This window comes from Zeugodacus cucurbitae, chromosome 2, assembly GCF_028554725.1.
Source record: "Zeugodacus cucurbitae isolate PBARC_wt_2022May chromosome 2, idZeuCucr1.2, whole genome shotgun sequence".
NCBI classification, from domain to species: domain Eukaryota; kingdom Metazoa; phylum Arthropoda; class Insecta; order Diptera; family Tephritidae; genus Zeugodacus; species Zeugodacus cucurbitae.
This window is the reverse complement of record NC_071667.1, coordinates 2,822,240-2,844,002: the sequence shown is the minus strand read 5'-3', so window position 1 is coordinate 2,844,002 and position 21,763 is coordinate 2,822,240. Positions and strand designations below refer to the sequence as shown.

The window sequence follows — 21,763 nt, the reverse complement described above, 5'->3', positions numbered from 1 at the left end:
GTAATAAAAATTAAGTTAATAAAAACGTAGTAATTGGATATATTATGCCTTTGTTACAATCATTTTTACAACGAAAGGAAATAATGTTAATTTTCGTTCAGGAAGGCGTTTGATTTCGGATATAAAAATTGAAAACAATATATTTTTGATTTTATCGAAAATGACAGAGTTTCTTTATTATATTAGTTTAGAAAATAACACAAGAACATTATTTACATAGTTACTTAAAGAATTGACAATTTTTACTTAAATAAACAATTGAGAATCTTCTATATTTTTAACAAGGAGCTAATTGATTATTAACGACCTTAACTAATAATTTAATGTTACAAAATTACATACATATATTTGGTATTCATTGGAATAATGTGCAATAAAAATCGGGAAAATAAACTTTAGGGTTAAACTAATTGCTTTAATAATTATTATTGTTTTAAGAAGCGCATCCTTTTGTTGGGTATACTTTTGTTCACGTTTTTTGATGGTAACAAAAAGTAGCCCTGGTCTCGCCAATTGTTTTGGAATAGTTTTCCCGGAAAGTAAACGATATTTTTAGCCTTTTATTAGTATATAACTTATGTATTTTAAAATCGTATCGATTGTAACAAACCACAATTTAATTGTTTACTATTATGATTCTTTTGTGGATATCTTCACATGATATTATCCACAATTTGGCTTGTTATCAATTACTTAGTTTTTTTTTATACAAACTTATGTATTTTTAAATAAAATTTCACAATTATCTAAATCAACTGTCAGCATAGTCATCGATGATATTTGTACCGTTTTACTCATTTTATCCATTTAAGGTGTTCATAATCGCATGGTGTTCGTTATTGCTGCACAATAGGAGTTGTGGGTGTAGTAGTTGTGCTCTCTGTTAATTTGGTACCATTCAACTCATTGGCCGAGATGAAAACTATTGCAGCCGAATTTATGCAATAGCGTTTGCGTGTGGGCTTGGGTCCATCCTCAAAGACATGCCCCATATGGGCATTGCAACTGGCGCAGCGTACTTCTGTGCGTATGCGTTCTGGATGTTTAATTAGTAGTAAAATATTACCCCCTTTTAATTGATTCGTTTTGCACAAGTGGATTATACGCATTTATATTTATAAATAGTATGTATATAGATACAACATATTATTTTGTATACAGCATTTTAGATATTTGGTGACGGGCAGTTGGAAAATACAAAGGATATTATTTATGCACCATCCGCAGAGATGTGTTTACAGAATTTTCAAATTGAATTTACATTTTTAAGTTAATTTGCAATTAGTGTAATTTAAATTTGGTTTAAGGTGGTTTATTTTTGACAAAGCCATATTATTATTATTGTATTATTTTAATTTTGTTTGGGAGGGCAGAGGGAAAATTTATAGATTTGAATAAAAAATAAAATAATCAACGAAAAATTGAGGCGAATATAAAAAACAATTATGAATAAATGAATATAAGAACAGTATAGCAGAATATGAAACGGACACGTGAAAGATGATTCATGAGAGTGAATATAGAGAACAAAATAAGTTGAAATAAATATAACAACGAAGCGATGAAAGAATAGTAAATAGAAAATATTTGGGTAAATGATGAATTCAAATTGCATTGTTAAAAATGAGAGAAAAAATAAAATCAGCAAAGTGTAGATATAAAATAAACTCAATAAATGTTTGTGCATTGAATGAGCAATGTAGAATTTAGGTTTATTATAATTAATTACAATTAGTTTATAGTTTTTAAATTTAAGTTAAAATAAAATAAGCATTGGTTTATATTGTTTAATATGTTTTGAAATTAGCAAGAAAGCAAAAAGATATGCATGTTATGACATATCAATGGTTATATGAATGACGTATGCATTAGATTTTATTATGTGTTTGTATATTATTCGATATAAATATGTATTAGCAAACATTAATGCGTTTATTTTATAATTATTTGTTGTAATGAGTGTAAATTTCAAACCCCCGTACAGGCACATGTATTATATAAAAAGCGAAAAGGGAGAAATAGAAAAAATATACGAAAAAAATTTATTATTTTCAATATCAATATTTCATATATTAACTGTACATATGTTTAGTTCAAAAATGTCTTTAATTACTTATTGATAAACTGTATTTAGTAAAAACATGCGTATTTGAAAACAATACATTATAGTCAATTTATGTTTTGAAGAGCTCAAGACCCATAATATCAGGATTCAATACATTTTACGCACTACGAACCGATTTATTATCAGATAAGTAAAGTGTACTATGGATAATAAACATACTAAATAGACACATAATCACCTCAAGCAAGGATGGTGGTATGTAATACCCAATCGGTCGTGGGCTCGATTCCTGATCTTTGAGAAACAATAAATAATGCCCAACAACAAAGTGTATGCAATTTGTTCGAAAACTTTTATCGGATAGCATCAATATGAACACCGCATACAAAATGAAAATATCAAAGAAAAGATAACACTATGTGTTATGTCTAGCTTTTCTAAATTAGGGACATTTATCAAAATTCCCTACTCTTGTCACAATTTATAACCACATTTAACAAGTGAACAAATAGATTTCAAGCCAACTAAAATAATTACACAATTCAGACTTAATAGCAAACTATATAAATGAATTAGTTAATGTTTAAATGAATGCATGTACCACATGTGAATGAATATATGTATGTATGTATATGTAAATAAAAATATGAAAAAAATCCATACTCAAAAGAAATTAATGAAAAAATCTCTCTGTTAGATTATGTTTTACCGTTGCCCAGAGAAATATAATTAATATAAATGCATATTTATACCAATTCATAGGACGATTTAAAACGAAAATTTAAAATAAACACATTATTGTGATTTTATCCATGTTCATTAAGTATATACCGAAGGCCATTTTCATATAATCCACATTACAAAAAAATATATATAGTATCATTCCAATGGGATTACAAATGATCCATAAGGTATTAAATAATTGTTTTACTGTTATCAAAAATACATTCGCCCATGTTAATTTCTCTACAGAAGAATTCATTACAATATTATTCTTTTTTATATAATAACAATATTTACGATTTCCGTGTATGTAGTAATAAACAAATTTGCCTGTTTAGTTTAAGAAAACATTATGCGTAAACAGATAATTATTTTTTCACATGCCCTTTTGAGAAAGAAGCTGTTGTTGTGGATGACGATCCAGAGCCAATGTTGCTGTTGGGCTTAAGCGGTACGAAATCAATCGACGCCGAATTGATGCAGTAGCGCAGATTCTTTGGAGGCGGACCATCATCGAAGACATGTCCCATATGCGCGGAGCATTTGGAGCAGCGCACCTCTGTCCGCACCATGCCTAACATTTTCGAAATTACTACTACTTTTAATTAACACATTTATTTTCCATGTATGTGTATATGTATAAGTATAAGTATTGAAATTTCTCAATTTATCCAATTTGTGTGTTTGTGTCAGTAAAAAGCGTAGTGTAATAATCAATGCACGAGTATGTATGTAGAAGAGAGAATTTTAGAAATTTATAGAAACTCGATTTTGTTTAGTTCGATAAGTTAATCCAGTGTTTAAGTTCAGTATTTCGATTACATATTATGCAGTTATTTGAAATTTAAACCGTATGTTTGAACAACATTTAAGAATTATAAATATGGCGGCAGGGTAAAAAGAAGGAAGGAAGAGAAAATTTTATTTAAAGGAAGTCAAATTTTTAATAACACACGCTAGAAACTGATATGTATACAAAGAACGAACAACGATATGTATACAAAAAACGAAACCAAAAGACTTTGCATGTTGCAACAATTCGTTGAATATCTATTTTTTGCTTACAAAAAATCTACATACATTAAAATAAGTTTATACGAATGCGCACCAAAAAAATGTATGTTTCTATTACGGTTTACAATTCAACTGTATTTCAGTTAAACAACTCAATGCGTCAGCAGTTGCCGACAAGATCAAAAACCGGAATCAGCTATCCAGCAGTTGTAGTGGAACATTTATGAAATTTATTTCGAAAAGATATTAATAGAAAGTGGAAAGGGGGGCAAATAATGTAATTTCAATGAATTCAAACAAATTTTTAATCAGAAGATATGTTGAAATATGTAGAGAAAAAATTCCAGCCAAACAATCATTGCTTAGTTCCCAAAAAAATTGCTTACTTATCGGTCAGATCTTTATTTTTTTCAGTTAGACTTCAACCAAAATTAGTTGTTCTGCAGTTGAATTGCTTTAACTTCAATTCAACTATGTTAATTGTAAACCGTGATAGGGGTATTAATAAGCATGAAATAAAAATACATCGATTTGCTATGAAATTAAGATCATATATCATCTATAAAGTATTAACAACAGTTGCAAACAGCTAAATTCAAATCATTTGAAGTGCATATAACAACAAATATAACTTTGTACATTTTATAAAAATTAAAATGTAAAAACAAACAGTTATTGATCGTTACTAGCAAACGTGAAAATCGAAAACCAATTAAAGTTCATTGTAGATTTTTATGTAACCGATAAAATCAGATTGGCTCAGATTGGAAATACGTACATCCATGTACATATAATATAAATAGAACAAATGCGAACCAAATATTATATCTATTTTTTTAAGCAGTAAATTAACTGAACCGCCGAAATTCATGAAATAATGATTTGCTTTCGAAAAATTAGATGTAATGGTCCTAATCCAACAAAAAACGATGCATCGTTTGTAAAAAAATTCCAAGAAAAACTAGCCTGTGTAAAAACGATATTTGCGACAACAACAAATTATGATCGAAATTAATAAAGAATGTTATGTAGATGTGTCGAGGAATCTTGTAGAAAGACGACTCAACGAAACTCCACTGTTTTGACGAATTAATATTTAAATATTTAAAGCACACCGCAAAGGTAGTAAGCCAATTGTTCGGCAAGGAAAAAATTTTGATTTATATTGGCCTGCGCAAAGCCCGGACCTCAATCCAATAGAAAATTTATGGAATGATGTCAATACACAATCCTTACGTGATAAACTCAATGAATAAATCCACTTATTGGTTATTGAAGACCGAGTGTGCCATTTATATGTCCATGGCTGTATATGTACGAACAACTCAATTTATGTTGTACATATATGTTTGTATTGTCAAAAAAAATAAAAAATAAAAATAAATAAAAAAAAATATTCATAAGCATATATGGTTTTGACAATAGCTCTGCATCGCTTTAATCCAAGCTCTTACTGCTTAATTTGAGAATGTCAACTATAAAATTGGATAATGAAATGTACCTATTAAAATAGAAACTTTTACACCAAAAGAGACAAACAAAAAAAAACAAGTTAGAAATATGAACAAACAAAATTAACAAAATAAAGACTTTTAGCTGTATTTATGTGTGCATACATAAGACATACAAACATACAAATACATATTGAGTAAAATTTTCCTTAATTTATTTATATCTTATATTTTATATATATGTAAATCTTTCAAAAACTAATAAACCAGACACTTCAAATGTAATACGTCTTCCTATGCATTAATAACTAAGAAGTAATTAAAATAATTCAAAAGCAAAATATATAATGAAATTGCAAACCACCGGATGCACTATACGCAATTTTAACTCTATTTGCCACCGATGCGTATAACTACAATATGCGTACATACATACGTACTCGTGCACGAGAGTACGCGCACATCAAGTAGCAACAACAACAGTTGCAGGCACATACATATCTATTAAACCATAAGTTAATATTTTCTTTACCTGGAATACTAGCATCACGATGTAGCGTTATTTTGCCCTTATCAAGTACATCATTAAATGCGGGCCATCCACATCCTGAGTCATATTTTGTATCCGAGCTAAAGAGATCCTGTTGGCAAACTATACAACGGTATACACCCTTTTCATAGTGCTTATTATAACAACCTACATGTAAATATGTTTACAAAATTATTAAAACACAAATTCAATTTTACGATGCACCTGTAAAGGGTCGCTCTGTAGCTGCTTCTTGTGTCACTTGATACTGTAGTGGCGTAAGACGTTTCTTTAGCTCCTCCTTATTTACATTTATTTTTTCAGTTTTGTTTTCCATATTTTCTTGTCCTAAACTATATGTACTTTCCCAGTTGTGTGGTTTATCTGTAATTATAGACATTTAGTTTAAACAAGTCCATTTTAATCTAATAATTCAGAGGCAAACTTTAAAAACGAAACACTACATATTGTAATCATTGATTATCTCTTAAAATAAAATTTTTAGTTACACATATGTATACATATATAAAACAGAAATAAACTAAAATAACAATTCCCTACATAACTGAAAAAGTCATGTGACATACCTAGTCATCATCTTTTTATGGTGGGAAGAGTCTGATTTTACTTGCTATATAGTTGAGATAAACTAATCTCAATTATTTTTACAACCTGATAAGTTTTTATTGCTTAATATACATATGCACATGTGTATTTAAATTCACTGTGTATGAAAAATTAACATTTTGGAACATATAATACATAGTACATATGGTACTTTAAATTTAAGAATTTAAAGCTTTTTCTTTATAATAATTTTCTATCTTAAAATTCATATAAAAAATACTTTTTTTCTGATATACCAGAAATTTAAAATTTATTTAATATTCCTAAAGTTTCTTGTATATTTGAAAAAATACATACCGACCTACTCTTAAAATTCAGTATTTCTTACACTATTATATATGTTCCGTCTTAAAGTATACAATCATTTTATTTTATTTTTTTTTTACTACCAACTAGTTGGAGCATTCAGCAAAGCTAAAATTGTAAACACTCGAATCATAGACACGCATGTACCGAATGTTACAAATACACGTACACGCATATATAGTATATACATAAGTATGGGATCGTACGTGGAAATTTGGTTTGCTAAATAGTTAATGAAAACTTTCACTGCTTTGGACGGTTTTGAAACCAAAATTGTATGAAATATCTAAGCACATACCTACTCTAATAGTTTTCACTTTATTACGCTCACCATAACTTCACTCACCCGAGAAACATCTTTTATTTATGAAGGGAGACGCACCAAATATTGATACAATCCTTTTAGGAAAAGAACGATTTAGATCAACTTTACAAGATAATTTCTTTATAATTTCCAAGCGGAAGCACCGTTGATAGGTATTGCGTACTAACATTTCTTCATAAATCCTATTTTACTGGTGTTTCAAGATTTAATCCCGTTTTTGGAATAATTTGTACATCAACACCTCAATTTTCAATTGTTACTTAATCAAACAAATACAAAAGAAAAGCGTTTGCTGAAAGAAAATTGCGCAGCTTTCAACAAATGCTCAAGAATACCCGTATACAACCGATTTAACGAAATGTCAACACAAAACTATAAATGGTTACAATAAGGGCAATGTTGTTTTATATAAATATGTGTGTATGTAAATATGTATAATACACGATTTTCACATGCTCTTTAAATGCAACTGTCCTTGAGCCATGGCCGCCATATTAATCTCGAGGCGAATTTGGTGTTATACCTTAGTTCCATTGTAGCCACTTACCTATATTATTATTATTTACTATTTTGGTAATGCTTAGATATTTATTTATGCTTAAATTATGTTATTTTTAGACTCACAAAGTCTTAATTGGTATTCAAAAATAGATTTAGTAACAAAATTTATTTAGCAATAATGTGATTTTCATGCCACTCGAAATAAAACTGACAGCCACGAATGGTCAATTGGTGTTACAAACTGGGTGTAGTAAACTCGAGAAACGTCATATGCGGGCGCATTGTATTTTTATATAGCTTATGGGCACTATGTGAAGGACGGTTTGTCATGATTGTAGTGGTTTGGAGTAACAACACACATATATTTATATAAATAAATACTTATATGCCGGAAAATGTAAACAGAGGAAAATACACGATGACATCTAAAGTCAACGTCAGCTGTTCATGTGGACTGCACATCCCGTCAGTGGAACATAAATTTCTTTACATAAGGTCAACACGTGAGGGAAATAAAACCAATTGTTCAAATGAATCAATATCACAACTGGTTACAACTCACGTTCATTTTGATATTTAACAATTAAGTTATTGTTTGACTAATTAACCATTACGTTATTGTTTGATGTGTATTCTCTCATTCTTGGTTAGATTAGTGGAATACCATTGTGAATATTTATAACAGCTGATAACCAACACGAACTGATTTCCCATAGCTACAAAGAAATATCTGAATCTCTTTCAATGGATCCAAATTTACGAAATGTGAGTAATATTAACATTTATCATATATATTGTGGTAATTTATTTTTGATTTTTATTTTTATTGTAGCTTAAGGATTTTCTGACACTATATAATAAAGTCACGGAATTGTGCTTTTCGAGATGCGTAGAAACCCTCTATGAGCGTGATTTAACCAATGCCGAAGTAATTAATCCATTGCATCACAATATTTGATAATTAATAAATTTGATATTTGTAGAACACCTGTATAGATAGATGTGTAACAAAGTTTGCACGTTTCAATCAAAAAATGATGAATGTTTACGTTGAAGTACAAACAGACATAAACCAGAAACGTATTCAAGAGCTTGAAACGAATCAAAAACAAGTGGACCAAGCTGCGACGTCATCGTCGAAGGTGACTGCGGCAGAATTAAACTCATTACCTACACCAACATCTGGAGCACCTGCATACTCTTAAAATAAATTTCGGTGAATAATTAATTTTCATGTTTTCTTAGTGTTATTCATAGAATTTGATATAAACAACCTTAGAGGTAATATATCTATATATGTATATAGCTTCCTCCATGTCGACACGTGTTTGCCTTGTAGCGTTGATTGGTTTACCAGCTGCTGGTAAAAGTACATTTAGTAGATGGATCCTATCGTTACCGCAACCCCACTTCAACGTCATTCATCTTTGTTATGACGATCATCTGCCAGCACAAGATAATTCACTTAATGCAGAATTTGAATTCCAAATGCAACGTAATAAAATCTTAGCAACTATAAACTCGATTGTATGTGAATTAAATGATCACGCTTGTGTAGCAAAAGATACCGTTAAATCTGTAAAGTTATCTGAAAATGTGAATTGCAACGACTTCTTGATCCTATGTGATGACAATAATTACTATCATAGTATGAGATACAAGTTGTATCAGTTGTGTAGGCAAAACAAGAGTGCTTATGCACAAATTTACTTAGAGTGTGATGTAAATTTAGCTTTAAATCGAAATAGTGCACGGCCTGATAATGAGCGAGTTTCGGAGAAAATCTTGCAACGAATGGGAATAAGGCTAGAGAAGCCCGATTCCGCAAAACAATACTGGGAGGAAAACACATTTGTTTTGGGGGCGTGCGAAAACCTTAATGTAAAGAAAGCTCAGATTTTAACTTTTCTCTGTAATTCGTTTGATAAAATACCACAGCCACTATCGCAAACTGTTACATCTGAAACAGTAACGTCATTGCTGCATCAACTTGATTTGCTATTACGAAGAAGAATTGGCGAAATTCTGCATTTAGAGAATAATTCATCTGAACGGTCAAAGAAAGCAAAAATGCTGATAGCTAAGCGCAAAGAAATACTACAAGAAGTCAGAAAAAAGGGTGAAAAAGAATTAATAAGTACTGATGACTTCAACACATATGAATATTTGTTGAGCTAACCTATGTATAACATCTTCGCGGAATTCGTTTCAACTTGTAAATTCAAAAGTGTATATTAAATATGTGCAATACACGAATATCGATACATCAAAGCAAATTAAATATTAGATTTAATGCTTTTATTTTATAAAGACAACTCTGTAGTTTATTAGATACATATGTTGCATTTTATTTGCACAAGTTATATTGGTTTGTATTATTTGGTATATATAAAAATTTAAAGAATATACTAAATTTTTATAAAACTATTTGTTAATTACTGTAATTTCAGCTGAATTTCCCTAATAGAATTAAAATAAAAAACATACAGATGAATATCGTACTCGTAAATTTAAATATACGGCAAAATATAGTTGATTTTATATTCGTAAATTGATATAATTTCTGGTAATTTGACGACTATTCTCCAGTAGTCTTACAAAATGTGGGTAGTATTAATCTCTAAAAAGCTACCAATCTACGTTTGGTTTATTTCATTCAAATCAAATTGAAGTCCGGACAAATTTGAAATTAGAATGGCAGCTTGCCCAAACGATTTGGAAATCAGTGCACATTAAAATTTGTAAAGTTAACGATTCAATCATTTTGAGATTCTGTGTAGCGATATATCCAATTGCTATGAAGGTATATGTAAAAATATATAAATGTATTTATAAACACGAATATAAACTCTATTCCAATTACATACACATGTTAGTTCTCTGGGAACCAACAACATTTTGTTTGTAGAATTTCAAAATACAAAAAGTATATATAATTATAATGAACACATATACTAATATTATGTTGTTTTTAGTGGCAATGTTTTCTGTTTTTACAATTTGCAGTAAAAGTTGTAGTAGTAAAAAATATTAATACTTAAAATTGTTATTGCATAAATTCGAGAAGAAATCAAACATAAGGTAATACAGTCTAAATTAGACGAAGTCTTTTTTGTGGCAAACTATTTTCAGTACTAGAGTAGGAAAATGCTGTAAACTCAGCACCAACGTTTCTTCATTACGTACATTACAAATAAATGTATATACATCTAAACGCGATTTTAACAATAAAACTTTATTTTTACTCGTTATATATGTATTAAATGCGTTTAAATTCAATAGTATCAATATACTTTTTGAGCGAAAAGAGCAACATGTTATCTTATATACTCTAATAAAAATTTTTATAAAATCTATAAACACAATATGTTCAAAATAATTAAATTGACAGACTGATAATACACGGAAAGTATATATGTTTGCTATAGAGAATGTTGCTACCAACGCACCATATATTTGTTCTTACATTAAAACATCTCACGCATTCCAACGAGATTTCTGGAGATCTATTTGGCCTTCTAGAGTTTTAGCTAAATATATGATAAAAAGTTGTATTAGTGCGACTCCTAGAGCAATGCCAGCTATAGTATATAAGTTTCGTTCCGCCCAAACTCGAACAATTTCAATACAACCACTAGTCCAGATACGTTTACTGGCTGCTGCAACCGAGTGCTCTTGCACGCCATAACCGCACATAATATTTACCAAACCAGAACTTATGTCAGTTGCATTAATACAACAACTATATGGAACTCCGCATCGTTCTACTGACGGTGATGAACAGTTGAAATACTCATTCTTACCTGAAAATATTTTAAAATTAATATGATAGTATTTCATAATTTTATTTTACCAAGCTTTACTTACTCCAGTCTTGATATCCAGAGTTGCTCAATCCACAGCACTTGAATTCAAGTTGCGCAAAATCGATTAGATTTTGTAAATCTGGGTCATCACGATACGAATGAATAATTTTATCAGTGAACTTGTCTTCCAAGAAAGAATTCATATTATGTGGAAAAACAAATCCCATTATGGCAATGGCCAGTTCCAAAAGAAAAAACATTAGTAAGCACATAGTATAGAATTTTAGTAAACAAGTATTTTCACGGAGCGCACCAAGGCAACCAGCAAAGCTGACTACAGAAATAAGTATTCCGGTCAGCATCATTACTAAAGAGATGTTAAGTATTACATCGTAAAATGTTTCTAGACGAACCCATCCTGTGGCTTCCCATTTGTCCATAAAAGCATAAAGGCCCACACCCAGCAATAGACCTCCCGAAAGCCAGAATATGAAATTTAGCATGAATATCAGATATTTAACACATGAACTAACATAAGTGAAATTTTGAGAAATTCGTGGATGCATGTTTCGGATTTCAATTCCACTGTAGCCACCGCCTCCTCCATGGTGACGATAATTACTCATAACTGAATAGATGTATTGATGTCTCAAAGATTCAAAGCAATCTACAACAAACTGTCTCAGAGGATTTAATATATTTTTCCTCCTTTGTTATTAATTTTTATATTTTTGCTGTAAGATGTACAAAACTGTGACAAATTATTTTCTGGAGTTTATACGTAAATAAAAACCGAACACATATTTTTACACTTTTCCTTTAGCAACATATCTTATACACTTCGCTTTGGTCGTCTTTTCTGTACTCACTATTTTCATGACCAGAGTTTTATATATCAATATCTTAAAAAAACACTAATGTTTATTTCTATAAAATAATGTCATTTATTAAAATTTTTGAGAAACTTTTTACTTTCCTCAATTTCCGAATTGAAATTCTTATCTTGCTAAAATATCAAGTAAAGACGATGGTGATTTTTATTTGTAAACGTATAGGGTGGTTACGATACTTAATTTTTACAAAAGAGTGTTATATCAGAGGTGCATCTAATATTTTATAAATAAACTTGAATTGACAGATTTTTTTCAATCACACAGTGGTTAAAATAGTTTATTTAATTTGAAAAATTCTTATATTTCTAATACCAAGCGTGAAATTCAGTTATTTATGAAAAATAATAAGTTGATGTTAAAGGAGTTGTTAAAGCTCAAAATCATGAAATAATTATTTCAAGAATACCATGATATATTTTTTCAATAATATTTGGGATCACTGACATGCAAAAAATTTAAACAGCAACGACACTATGCTTATTATTAAAAGTTGTAATGGGTCATAAAAAGTAAACACAAACTCCTTCAACAAATTACACTCAGTCCGCTCTAAATTGCCTTATCTATTCGATTTTGTTTTTGGCGGCCAAAACAAAAAAAAAAATAATTAAAAATACACACATTTCGTTGACATAAGTATATGTACATGTTTGAATGTACCATATCGAAATTTATCAACGACCCTTGGAATGGATGTACAAAGCGAGAACTGAACTATCGAATAATCTGAATCATAATGCTAAAGTATAAAATGGACTGCTTTTAAAACTAGGCAAAGGAGAGCTGCAAAGCGAAAGGTGTGATATGTACCGTCTGAACTAAGCGATAAAGCAAACGAAAGTTGATAACAATTAAACTTACCAAAATCTAATCTACCATAAATGAGTTGATTCTGAATGAATATACATTAAAAGGAGTGAGATCAGCACAAATATACGTGTTGACTACAACTGAGCTGGGTTTAGTCTGCACAACAACCGTAGTCCGATTAGTTTACGCACGGATCTATACTCATCAACAAGCAATAGTTTTACACTTGAACCATTTATATACGAAATGAATTTTTTATTGCGATTCATTGTCTTCCTACTTGATCCTTCGGGTTTAGGGCGTCGCTTATTAATACGTCCGGTAGGCAAGATAGTATACAATGTATATGATGGTATCAAGAGTAGAGCTGATGAAAAGGTTGGCACAATGAAAGAATTGGTTCTACGATTGGGATTAATTGCATTTGCGGTAGTTTTAATAATTTGGATAGCAGTATTCATGTATGTTGCTTTCTATTATACGTATATGCCCGCTATTTCGCATACAAGACCAGTTCACATGCAATTCAAGTAAGTAAAAATATGATTAAATTATAATATTTAAGTTATTTCAATATTTTCCAGATCTTGCTTGGATTCAACAACCCCATGTACATTTCCTCATGCACATGTTTCGCTTACAAAGAAACAACAACTTTTGATGGTAGGCCAAGCCTATCGTGTAGTCGTGCAGATAGAAATGCCGGAATCACCGCAGAATTTGGAATTAGGTATGTTTATGGTGTGTGGGGAAATGCGCGACACCAATGCTCTACTGCGCGGCCAATCATGTCGCTCAGCTATGATGCGCTACCGCTCACCACTTATTCGTACAATTAGTACATGGGCGCTCAGTCCACTTTTCGTGCTCGGCTTGAAGGAAGAGTTTCAACGTGTACCGGTAGAAGTATTTGCGAATTATTTGGAAGAGCGACAGCATCCAATTACTGACGTCTATGTAGAAATTCAATCACAAAAGATACAATTTTACACAGTATCATTACATATAGTAGCTGATTTCACCGGGCTGAGATATATAATGTACAATTGGCCCATACTTTCAGCTGTAGTTGGTAAGATGGATTTTACAATTACATTTTATATGTACCATTACATACTTATTTCAACTCTTCAACAGCAATAAGCACTAATTTGTTCTTTATATTGGTGATATTCCTACTAAGCTGGTATCACTGGTCTGACACAACTTGGCTGCATAATTTGCGTAAAAAATACGGCCGCATATCCGAAACTTTACAAAGCAAAGCTAGTAAAGCAATTGAGTCAAAGAGTGGATTTAGGGATGATGAGGATTTGAGTTTTCTGGACGACAAATCCAACGGGTCGGAAATAGATGAAATTGGCGCCAGTAGTGACAGTCGCAGTAGCAGCAAGGAAGAACTGTTAGGCAGTAAACCACAAAGAAGCAACGAGGAACAACAACTGCACCAGCGTAGAATGCAAGAAGCATTTTAAGCACGTGCTACAATTGAAGCTAATTAAATGAATTGTGTAGAATGTAATATTACATTTAGACTGATGATGAATTTTCATTACTATTGTTTTAAATAGTTGTAAGTTAAAGTAAATCATTTTAAAGTATAAAAGCATTTATCTATATACACTATATACCAACTCCAAGTAAGCCTTATCAAATAATTTTTTAAAGGTATTTCACAGAATTCTACGCATTTTTTCTATTTAATATAAGAATAAAAACGATTGTTTTCGTGAGAATAGTTTCTGCTTTATTACAAATCTTCTCTTAACCTTCTACAAATTTACAATTGCGCGGATGCTCTTTCCGGCATGCATCAAATCAAATGCTTCGTTGATTGCTTCCAATTCCATAGTGTGTGTGATGAATTCATCAACCAACAATTCTTTGCTCAGATATTCTTGTACTAATTTTGGTACATCTGTGACACTCTTCCATCCGCCAAAAGCTGTACCCTTCCATGTACGGCCCACCACCAACTGAAATGGGCGAGTACTGATTTCTTGACCAGCAGCTGCAACACCGATAATAACAGATGTACCCCATCCTTTATGTGTCGCCTCCAATGCAGCACGCATAGTGTTTACATTCCCAATGCATTCAAAACTGTAATCAAAGCCACCGTCTAAGAGATCTATTATATAATTTTGTATTGGTCCCTTATCGGCCACATCTTTGGGATTGATAAAGTCAGTTACACCAAATCTTTTGGCAACTTCAAATTTATCGGGATTAATATCGATGCCGTAAACTTTAGATGCACCAGCTTTTCGGCAACCCATAGCGGTAGCTAGTCCAACGGCGCCAAGGCCCCATATTCCACAAATACTACCCGGTTCCACTTTAGCAGTGTTAATAGCAGCGCCATAACCTGTAGGAATACCGCAACCCAGAAGTCCGATCTTCTCAAGTGGTGCCTTTTCGTCTACCTGATTATTAGTTTATTAAATAAGTATATGGTATCATTTTGGTTGAAAATCTTGACACACCTTGCAAAGTGAAATATCTGCTACTACTGTGTACTGTGAGAACGTAGAAGTGCCCATGAAGTGAAATACTGTCTTCCCCTTGCATGTGAAACGTGATGATCCATCTGGTAACAAACCTTGGCCTTGTGTAATACGAATCTTTTGGCAGAGATTTGTTTTATTGCTTTTGCAGAATTTGCATTCGTTACACTGTGGAATGTAAAGCGGAATAACATGGTCGCCTGCCTTGAATGCAGTAACGCCTTCGCCAACGCTCTCTACAATACCAGCACCCTCATGTCCAAGTATAACCGGAAAAACTAAGGGGAAGTAGGAGCAGCTTATTTTAATATGCATACAGCTTGTATATATCAAGAATTATGTTAAAAATAAAATTATACGTCAAATAAATCAAAAATCATGTTGGAATAAAATGTGGACCGAATTGCGGGTGTTCACTCACCTCCTTCTGGGTCAAATCCACCCAAAGTGTACGCGTCCGTGTGACACACTCCGGAAGCGATGATCTTAATTCGGACTTCATGAGCTTTGGGTGGTGCTACTTCCACATCTTCGATGACAAGCGGTTTTTTAGCTTCCCAAGCTACAGCAGCTTTGCAAGTGATATCCTTGAAATTGCCAAATATACTTTATTTTATACAATGTATACACATATAATTATGAACAATCGCACTCTCTTAAATGTGTGTGTTTATAATACTGATAAAATTAAAATTATTTTCATACTTTGCCTTCAGTTGACGACATATTTCAGTAGAGAAGTAATTAAGATAATTTCACAATTTAACCAATTTAGCAATCGGAAAGGCACAACTGCATCAAATGCTGGTCGAGAATGAACAGCAGTTATGTGAAGAAGATTGTGACCGTACAGAACAAATATATATTTGCCAGCTATCGGCGACCGGTTCAAAGTAGAAGCACACACACATTTGGGTGTATGTATTTATGGGAATATACATATACATACATATGTATATATTTGTGTATGAGCCGATTACCGTGTTCACTACTGAGAACGAAAATTTTGCGTTGACAACATGTTATACATTACGATGTGTTTTCATAGAGCTGATCTCTTAAGATTCTCATTTATACTGCATATGGTAGTGTTAGTGATTTTATTTAGATTATTCTCAAAAAAAATCTATTGTGTTGGAAACATTATGACGTTATAAAAATGTAACAAAAGTATAAAATAAATGTTGGGTCTAGTCTCGACAAGCAAAGAGCAGGGATCAAAGAGTGTTCACCGGTTCTATCATTGAAGGTGTGCCACACTCTTGTCTGTGTAACAACAAGGATCTCATTGCAACACATTAACGACTATGTGAAGCAAGGCATTGAAATAACAAGATGTACCGAAATCTAATCGAGGTTTGAATAAATGCACCTTCTCATTGCGCAAATGAAATTATTACCTAATTTCAACAAATTTCAAAGATTTAAATACAATTTACATGTTTGCATATGACTTTTATTGGGATTATTCGATATCATAATTCCATGATAATTAAATATGTGATTTTTATTTACTTTCACGAAGTTCCAATACAGTTTCAATTATTCAATTTGCCCTCGTTTGAGTAGTATTTACCTGTTGGTGGGCAATTAGAAGTATACCATAGTCAAAGCATTGTGCGTATGCTTTTTACACCAAAATATTGCAATCTATCATATCCAGATGAAAACAATGCATGCCTGATACAAGATTAATTAAAATTAAAGTTCATAAAGCAAATATAAAATCATTTACGATTAGAGCATAATGTAATCTAGTATTTGTAAGCAATAACTTAATTAAGATTATATAGAGTTAGCGGAATTTGATGGGGAAATTTTTGATTTGTTTAAGATGGTGGTACTGTGGGAGATACGCCTGTTGGTTGTACATTTGGCGGTTGTACATTAGAAGATGGCATGCCTGTTGATCCGCTAGGTGGTGACAAAATTGTCTGTCCAGTAATTGTAGGTCCCTCAACGGCAGCTGTTGGGATGGCTGTAGAAGCAGTTGTTGTAGTATCTGTGGATTGAAATTCGTAAATTGGTTAATATCAGATTTATTTATCATTATTTATCCAACGAACCCATTGGAGTTGGCGGTTGTTGTTGTACAGATGGCGCTGTTGGCGTAGGTAAGCCCAGTGATACAGCTGTAGCTGGTTGTGAGGAGCTACCAATAGGTGGTTGTGTGTTTCCACCTTGAGCCACAGCCCCAGATGAGCTTTGAGACCCAACATTACTAACATTTGTTGCTATAGTGCCACCAGCGACTACGCCGCCGGCACCAGCCACTACTGGGTGACCTTGAGTAGGTGGTGCATTACTGGCCCCACTGAGAGTTGCATTACCAGCAAGTGGACCATTGCCTGCGGCGTTTGCCCCAGTAGTCCCTTGCCATTGCTGTTCTAATTGAAGTCGATGGTGAGCTTGCTGACGTGCTCGAAATTCTGCAGCTTTTAATTGCTCCAAATGAAATTGTTGACGTTCAGTTATAAGCTGTTGGCGCTGATACTCTAACCCCTCGCGTTCACGCTCCATTGTTGTTTCCAGCTCTTCAAAATGGCGCAGTTTTATTTCTAATTTCTTCATTTGAGTCTCCACGAGTAATGCTACTAACGATTTGATTTTGCGCTCTTCTAAAGCGGCTAAGTGCTTGGCCTTAACAGCTGCCGAAGCCAATGCTGCAGCTGCAGCGGTTTGAACGTTAGCCTCGTTGAATACTTCCTGCTTGACGATGTCAGGATCCTTTGACGTCGTATCTGTGTCATTAGTGTCTTCAATTTTACTCTCTGCACCATCTTTAAAAGAAGAAGAAAGTTCAGAATAATAAAGTTATAATACACTCAGAGAATTTAAAAAATGTAAAATTAATACTTTTGCAATCATTTTCTGGTTTCTTTTCAGATTCTGTTTCATTATTTAGCTTCTCTGTCTTATTAGCCTCATTTGAATGTGTTTTATTGTCGTCTGTAATTTTGTTGTAATGTCAAATGTTCATATTGATCATGCAAGTTTCAGAAGATACACGGAAAGGAACATAAGAAACAAGAGCAATAGGATGAACGTGATGCAGATATTGGTGAGTAAATAAAAATCCAAAAAAAAGATAGAAAAAAATAATTTTGGTTATAACAAGATTGGATTTAAATTTGTAAAATTCAACCAAATTAGTAGAAATTAAATAAAAATAACACAACATTAGATGTGTCACCTTTTTTCGAAACATCCTTCATTTCTTCATCTACCGCACCTGTGTTCACTGGCATGGCTACTGTATTAGTATCGTCATCTTCTTTGTCAGTCCCTGTGCCGGCTATGCCAGTGTTGGCTAACCCAAAAGATGGATTGAATTTTCCACCAGCTGATGCTTTCTCCACGTTCTTCATATGATTATCCATTATTGTAGCGGGTACTTCGTCCTAAAAACAAATATTAAAAAAAAATAGTATATGAATACGTTACATATATATCAATATGACTACCTTTATAGCAGCGAATTCCTCCATGGCAGCCTTTGCTGCAGCTGCTGCTACACGAGGATCAACGACGGAAGCTAAGAATGCCACCGTCGACATAATAGGATTGCCAGATTTACTAAATGGTATGGGTTGACATCCTAATGGTCCCAAAAATCCTCCATCATCTTCCAGGTAAGGGTCCTCTATAGGTAGACGGAGAAAATGCAGTATGCACTCATCTTGTGTACGAGTTCCTACATGTTCACAAACTTTATTCCAATCATCCTTATGCATTTCGAGACCCTCGAGTAAAAGCAATGTTTCTTGATCTGTCCATTCACGGGTCATACTAGCTGCGGTTCTATTTTTCATAGCCGCAGGTTTCTTTGCATATTGATCTAGTTTCAGACCGAATTGCTGGCCTGTGTTGCTACCATTTTCCAAAGTTTCAGTTTTAATATTTATTCCTCCCGGTAACAGCAACGGTTTATCACCTTCTATTGAACCTTCTTTACCGTCTTTGTTCATTTTTGGTTTATCCAAATCAAGTAAAGCTTTTGCTGCAGATGGCTGCTGTGTTTTTTGTGGATTCAAAGATTGCAAACCAGAAGGCGTGTCTGATAAAATATGAAAATGAGAAGTGGGCGGTGGTCCCATTGGAGTTGGTCGTAGTTCTGCGTCTATTTGATAATTAATGAGACCCCATTGCTCTAAGAATGCATGTACACGCATTATAGCGCAAACATCTCCGGCTAGGTTTCTGCGACAGGCAGTACTAGTTAAGTACTCGGTAGGATTTAATCTAAAAAAATAAAAAATTATTTTATGTATAAATTAATATTTTTGTAAAATACCTGTAAGTGTCAATCATAAAATTGCGATAGGCCATATAAATTTCAGGAGTTTTCGATTTATTTTTGGCATTGAAAAATTCCGACATTGCGCGCTTTTCAATGACATGAATAGAGTTGTAATCAAACCATGCCGAGTATGAGGGTACAATGATGTGATGTGTTTGTTCGGTTACGTTATCCTCCATATCTTCTTTAGCAGAAGAAGAAAACTCTTGGGTATTACTATTATCACTAGTTTTACCAGTTTGAGAATTTTCACCATCTCCTGTGGAAAGAGCTTGTGCAGCACTACCTCCTGTCATTTCATCATCCAAATCGGTCATGGTTCCGCCTGGAATTTTTGTACATTAATATATGTTATTACACATAATTTAAGCTTTAAAGTTACCTTTTATTGGCATCATGTCATTGTCTGCACGTGATTTTCCTCCCGGTGCTGGACTAGCCGTCGATTGCAGGGATGATGACTTTACCACTTCCTGCACATTTGGCTCTGCCGGGGGATCATCCATATCACGAGTCAAGTCTTCATCATCCTCGTCATTCCGGGCTTTCTTATGTAATACAGCAGGAGAGCGTTTGCGTTTGCCAGGCTTGGATGTATTTGGCGAAGGTGAACGACGCCTTTTTTGCTTGGTAGCGGCACTATTTCCGCCCGAGACTCGTTTTTTCTCATCAGCTCCCAACGACATTATATCATCAACAGACATACGATGTTTGTGTGTTTTCTTTTTGCCTGTTTCATCTACTTCATAATCTTCTTCAACCATCCATTCGTTATATTGTTCCAGATCTAAAATCCAAGATGCTGACACATGCCAGCACCTTTCTCCCGGTACTTCATGGTTTTCTGGCACATATTCCGGTAAATCAAATGAGTTTATAGCCCAGGAGTCATAGGATTCCGGGAAATAATACCAATGCAACATTACATGATTACCACGTTTAAAAACAGGTCGTGCATATTCGTCAGGATGTGGATCAACAACTGGGTATATGGTGTGTGTAGCTTCTTCTTCGTCGGTTACAATCTCTACCCGCCTGGTACTTAAAATATCTCTCAATTTCTGAGCCAATTCCTTATTTATTTCCGGCCGTATGTATATGTAATGAATCCAGTAAAGGTTTGCCTCGACAAGTGCTTGTTCGATATCAATAAGTAATTGTATGTTTGGATCTTTGCGTGGTGGGTTTTTACCCACTGAAAAATCAAACTTTTTGCCACGTTGTTCAGCCCGAAAACGAAACATTGTACTAAAGATGACACACAAACTACCGCCAGGTTTGAAATCCATGAATAAACGCATCTATAGGATATGAACGAAATCACGGGTATAATCACGTAGTTTTTTAGTTAATAATGTTTGCGACCACCCTGTGTTCAGCCCACTTACCGGGATACGAGTTGCCGGCGGTTCAGGTGCATTTTTTCCCAATTTTGCCTCCACATATTGTAAGAATTGTATTAATAACTGCGCCAACGATTCCTTTGTTATTGTTTCGGTATTATTTGCCAAATACTACATTAAAAATTAAGTAAACTTTTAGTTATTTCATTTTCTTTTCATAGGCAGAACGAAGCGCCATTTTTGATCAGCTACGCGTTGTTGTACTTACTTTTTTACAATTTTTCTGTAACCACAAGCGGATTGTTTCAAATCCTTGTAGAGACTCTGGAGATTGAAAGAACTCCACATTCGGACTTCCGTCCTTTTTTGGACCTAAAGTATTCATTTCCAACACAAAATACTATTCAATAACTTTACAAATGCAGATATATCAATTAAAATAATAATTTTCACGACTTGTACGACAAAGCACATAGAAGACAACAAAAAATCTATCTGGAAATACAAGCCAAAGAAGAACTATCGAATGACAGTACAGAGACAGAATTAAACAGAGTTGCATT

At 33.0% G+C, this 21,763-nt stretch overlaps 7 protein-coding genes across 16 annotated transcripts; 3 read left to right on the top strand and 4 right to left on the bottom strand.

The window, feature by feature from the left end:
* Positions 1–635: 635 nt before the first annotated feature.
* On the bottom strand, positions 636–7,823 carry LOC105221639 (methionine-R-sulfoxide reductase B1). Of its 7 annotated transcripts, none has more exons than XM_011198768.3 (4): positions 7,665–7,823; positions 6,008–6,166; positions 5,786–5,950; positions 636–1,069 (listed from the first exon to the last, which is right to left on the bottom strand). In XM_011198768.3, the coding sequence occupies exons 2-4, from the start codon at positions 6,117–6,119 to the stop codon at positions 837–839; spliced, it is 510 nt and encodes a 169-aa protein (XP_011197070.1). In that variant the 5' UTR covers positions 6,120–6,166; positions 7,665–7,823; the 3' UTR covers positions 636–836. The 7 variants fall into 7 exon arrangements, with proteins under 7 accessions (XP_011197070.1, XP_011197069.1, XP_011197063.2 ...); XM_011198767.3 differs by having other exon boundaries at positions 7,588–7,814; XM_011198761.3 differs by lacking the exon at positions 7,665–7,823 and adding an exon at positions 7,062–7,452.
* Positions 7,824–8,024: 201 nt separating this feature from the next.
* On the top strand, positions 8,025–9,162 carry LOC105221642 (mitochondrial import inner membrane translocase subunit Tim10B). The gene is made up of 4 exons (XM_011198772.3): positions 8,025–8,306; positions 8,374–8,469; positions 8,525–8,757; positions 8,848–9,162. Exons 1-3 carry the CDS (start codon positions 8,286–8,288, stop codon positions 8,744–8,746), a joined length of 339 nt encoding a protein of 112 aa, XP_011197074.1. The 5' UTR covers positions 8,025–8,285; the 3' UTR covers positions 8,747–8,757; positions 8,848–9,162.
* On the top strand, positions 8,754–10,390 carry LOC128919737 (L-seryl-tRNA(Sec) kinase). The gene has a single exon (XM_054225933.1). The coding sequence runs from the start codon at positions 8,838–8,840 to the stop codon at positions 9,717–9,719; it is 882 nt and encodes a 293-aa protein (XP_054081908.1). The 5' UTR covers positions 8,754–8,837; the 3' UTR covers positions 9,720–10,390.
* A 355-nt stretch (positions 10,391–10,745) lies between these two features.
* On the bottom strand, positions 10,746–12,372 carry LOC105221641 (tetraspanin-33). The gene is made up of 2 exons (XM_011198769.3): positions 11,409–12,372; positions 10,746–11,344 (listed from the first exon to the last, which is right to left on the bottom strand). The coding sequence occupies exons 1-2, from the start codon at positions 11,971–11,973 to the stop codon at positions 11,019–11,021; spliced, it is 891 nt and encodes a 296-aa protein (XP_011197071.1). The 5' UTR covers positions 11,974–12,372; the 3' UTR covers positions 10,746–11,018.
* Positions 12,373–12,523: 151 nt separating this feature from the next.
* LOC105221643 (seipin) lies at positions 12,524–14,690 on the top strand. The gene is made up of 3 exons (XM_011198775.3): positions 12,524–13,580; positions 13,635–14,122; positions 14,188–14,690. Exons 1-3 carry the CDS (start codon positions 13,297–13,299, stop codon positions 14,523–14,525), a joined length of 1,110 nt encoding a protein of 369 aa, XP_011197077.1. The 5' UTR covers positions 12,524–13,296; the 3' UTR covers positions 14,526–14,690.
* An 81-nt stretch (positions 14,691–14,771) lies between these two features.
* Fdh_0 (alcohol dehydrogenase class-3) lies at positions 14,772–16,430 on the bottom strand. The gene is made up of 4 exons (XM_011198776.3): positions 16,263–16,430; positions 15,979–16,144; positions 15,537–15,835; positions 14,772–15,476 (listed from the first exon to the last, which is right to left on the bottom strand). The coding sequence occupies exons 1-4, from the start codon at positions 16,281–16,283 to the stop codon at positions 14,823–14,825; spliced, it is 1,140 nt and encodes a 379-aa protein (XP_011197078.2). The 5' UTR covers positions 16,284–16,430; the 3' UTR covers positions 14,772–14,822.
* A 556-nt stretch (positions 16,431–16,986) lies between these two features.
* LOC105221645 (SWI/SNF complex subunit SMARCC2) lies at positions 16,987–21,702 on the bottom strand. 4 transcript variants are annotated; one of them, XM_011198777.3, is made up of 9 exons: positions 21,469–21,702; positions 21,246–21,371; positions 20,240–21,158; positions 19,852–20,182; positions 19,022–19,799; positions 18,751–18,958; positions 18,414–18,506; positions 17,624–18,337; positions 16,987–17,559 (listed from the first exon to the last, which is right to left on the bottom strand). In XM_011198777.3, the coding sequence occupies exons 1-9, from the start codon at positions 21,583–21,585 to the stop codon at positions 17,387–17,389; spliced, it is 3,459 nt and encodes a 1,152-aa protein (XP_011197079.2). In that variant the 5' UTR covers positions 21,586–21,702; the 3' UTR covers positions 16,987–17,386. The 4 variants fall into 4 exon arrangements, with proteins under 4 accessions (XP_011197079.2, XP_028893610.2, XP_011197080.2 ...); XM_029037777.2 differs by having other exon boundaries at positions 18,790–18,958; XM_011198778.3 differs by lacking the exon at positions 18,414–18,506.
* Between the last annotated feature and the right edge of the window lie 61 nt (positions 21,703–21,763).

Bases quoted from the DNA above. Each gene is read 5' to 3' on its own strand.
- LOC105221639 (XM_011198761.3), bottom strand. From the start codon at position 7,209: ATGTTAGTACGCAATACCTATCAACGGTGCTTCCGCTTGGAAATTATA. The intron at 6,167-7,061 runs GTGAGTGAAGTT...CTATAATTACAG, and splicing joins AAATAAAAGATGTTTCTCGG to ATAAACCACACAACTGGGAA. The intron at 1,070-5,785 runs GTAAAGAAAATA...ATCAATTAAAAG, and splicing joins TCGTGATGCTAGTATTCCAG to GGGGTAATATTTTACTACTA.
- LOC105221642 (XM_011198772.3), top strand. From the start codon at position 8,286: ATGGATCCAAATTTACGAAAT. The intron at 8,307-8,373 runs GTGAGTAATATT...TTTTTATTGTAG, and splicing joins TGGATCCAAATTTACGAAAT to CTTAAGGATTTTCTGACACT. The intron at 8,470-8,524 runs GTAATTAATCCA...TGATATTTGTAG, and splicing joins GTGATTTAACCAATGCCGAA to AACACCTGTATAGATAGATG.
- LOC128919737 (XM_054225933.1), top strand. From the start codon at position 8,838: ATGTATATAGCTTCCTCCATGTCGACACGTGTTTGCCTTGTAGCGTTG.
- LOC105221641 (XM_011198769.3), bottom strand. From the start codon at position 11,973: ATGAGTAATTATCGTCACCATGGAGGAGGCGGTGGCTACAGTGGAATT. The intron at 11,345-11,408 runs GTAAGTAAAGCT...AAATATTTTCAG, and splicing joins CTCTGGATATCAAGACTGGA to GTAAGAATGAGTATTTCAAC.
- LOC105221643 (XM_011198775.3), top strand. From the start codon at position 13,297: ATGAATTTTTTATTGCGATTCATTGTCTTCCTACTTGATCCTTCGGGT. The intron at 13,581-13,634 runs GTAAGTAAAAAT...AATATTTTCCAG, and splicing joins CCAGTTCACATGCAATTCAA to ATCTTGCTTGGATTCAACAA. The intron at 14,123-14,187 runs GTAAGATGGATT...ACTCTTCAACAG, and splicing joins CATACTTTCAGCTGTAGTTG to CAATAAGCACTAATTTGTTC.
- Fdh_0 (XM_011198776.3), bottom strand. From the start codon at position 16,283: ATGTCGTCAACTGAAGGCAAA. The intron at 16,145-16,262 runs GTATGAAAATAA...GGCAATTTCAAG, and splicing joins TGTCGTCAACTGAAGGCAAA to GATATCACTTGCAAAGCTGC. The intron at 15,477-15,536 runs GTGTGTCAAGAT...ACTAATAATCAG, and splicing joins CAGATATTTCACTTTGCAAG to GTAGACGAAAAGGCACCACT.
- LOC105221645 (XM_011198777.3), bottom strand. From the start codon at position 21,585: ATGAATACTTTAGGTCCAAAAAAGGACGGAAGTCCGAATGTGGAGTTC. The intron at 21,159-21,245 runs GTAAGTGGGCTG...CATATCCTATAG, and splicing joins CGCCGGCAACTCGTATCCCG to ATGCGTTTATTCATGGATTT. The intron at 18,338-18,413 runs GTATTAATTTTA...CTTCTTTTAAAG, and splicing joins ACCAGAAAATGATTGCAAAA to ATGGTGCAGAGAGTAAAATT.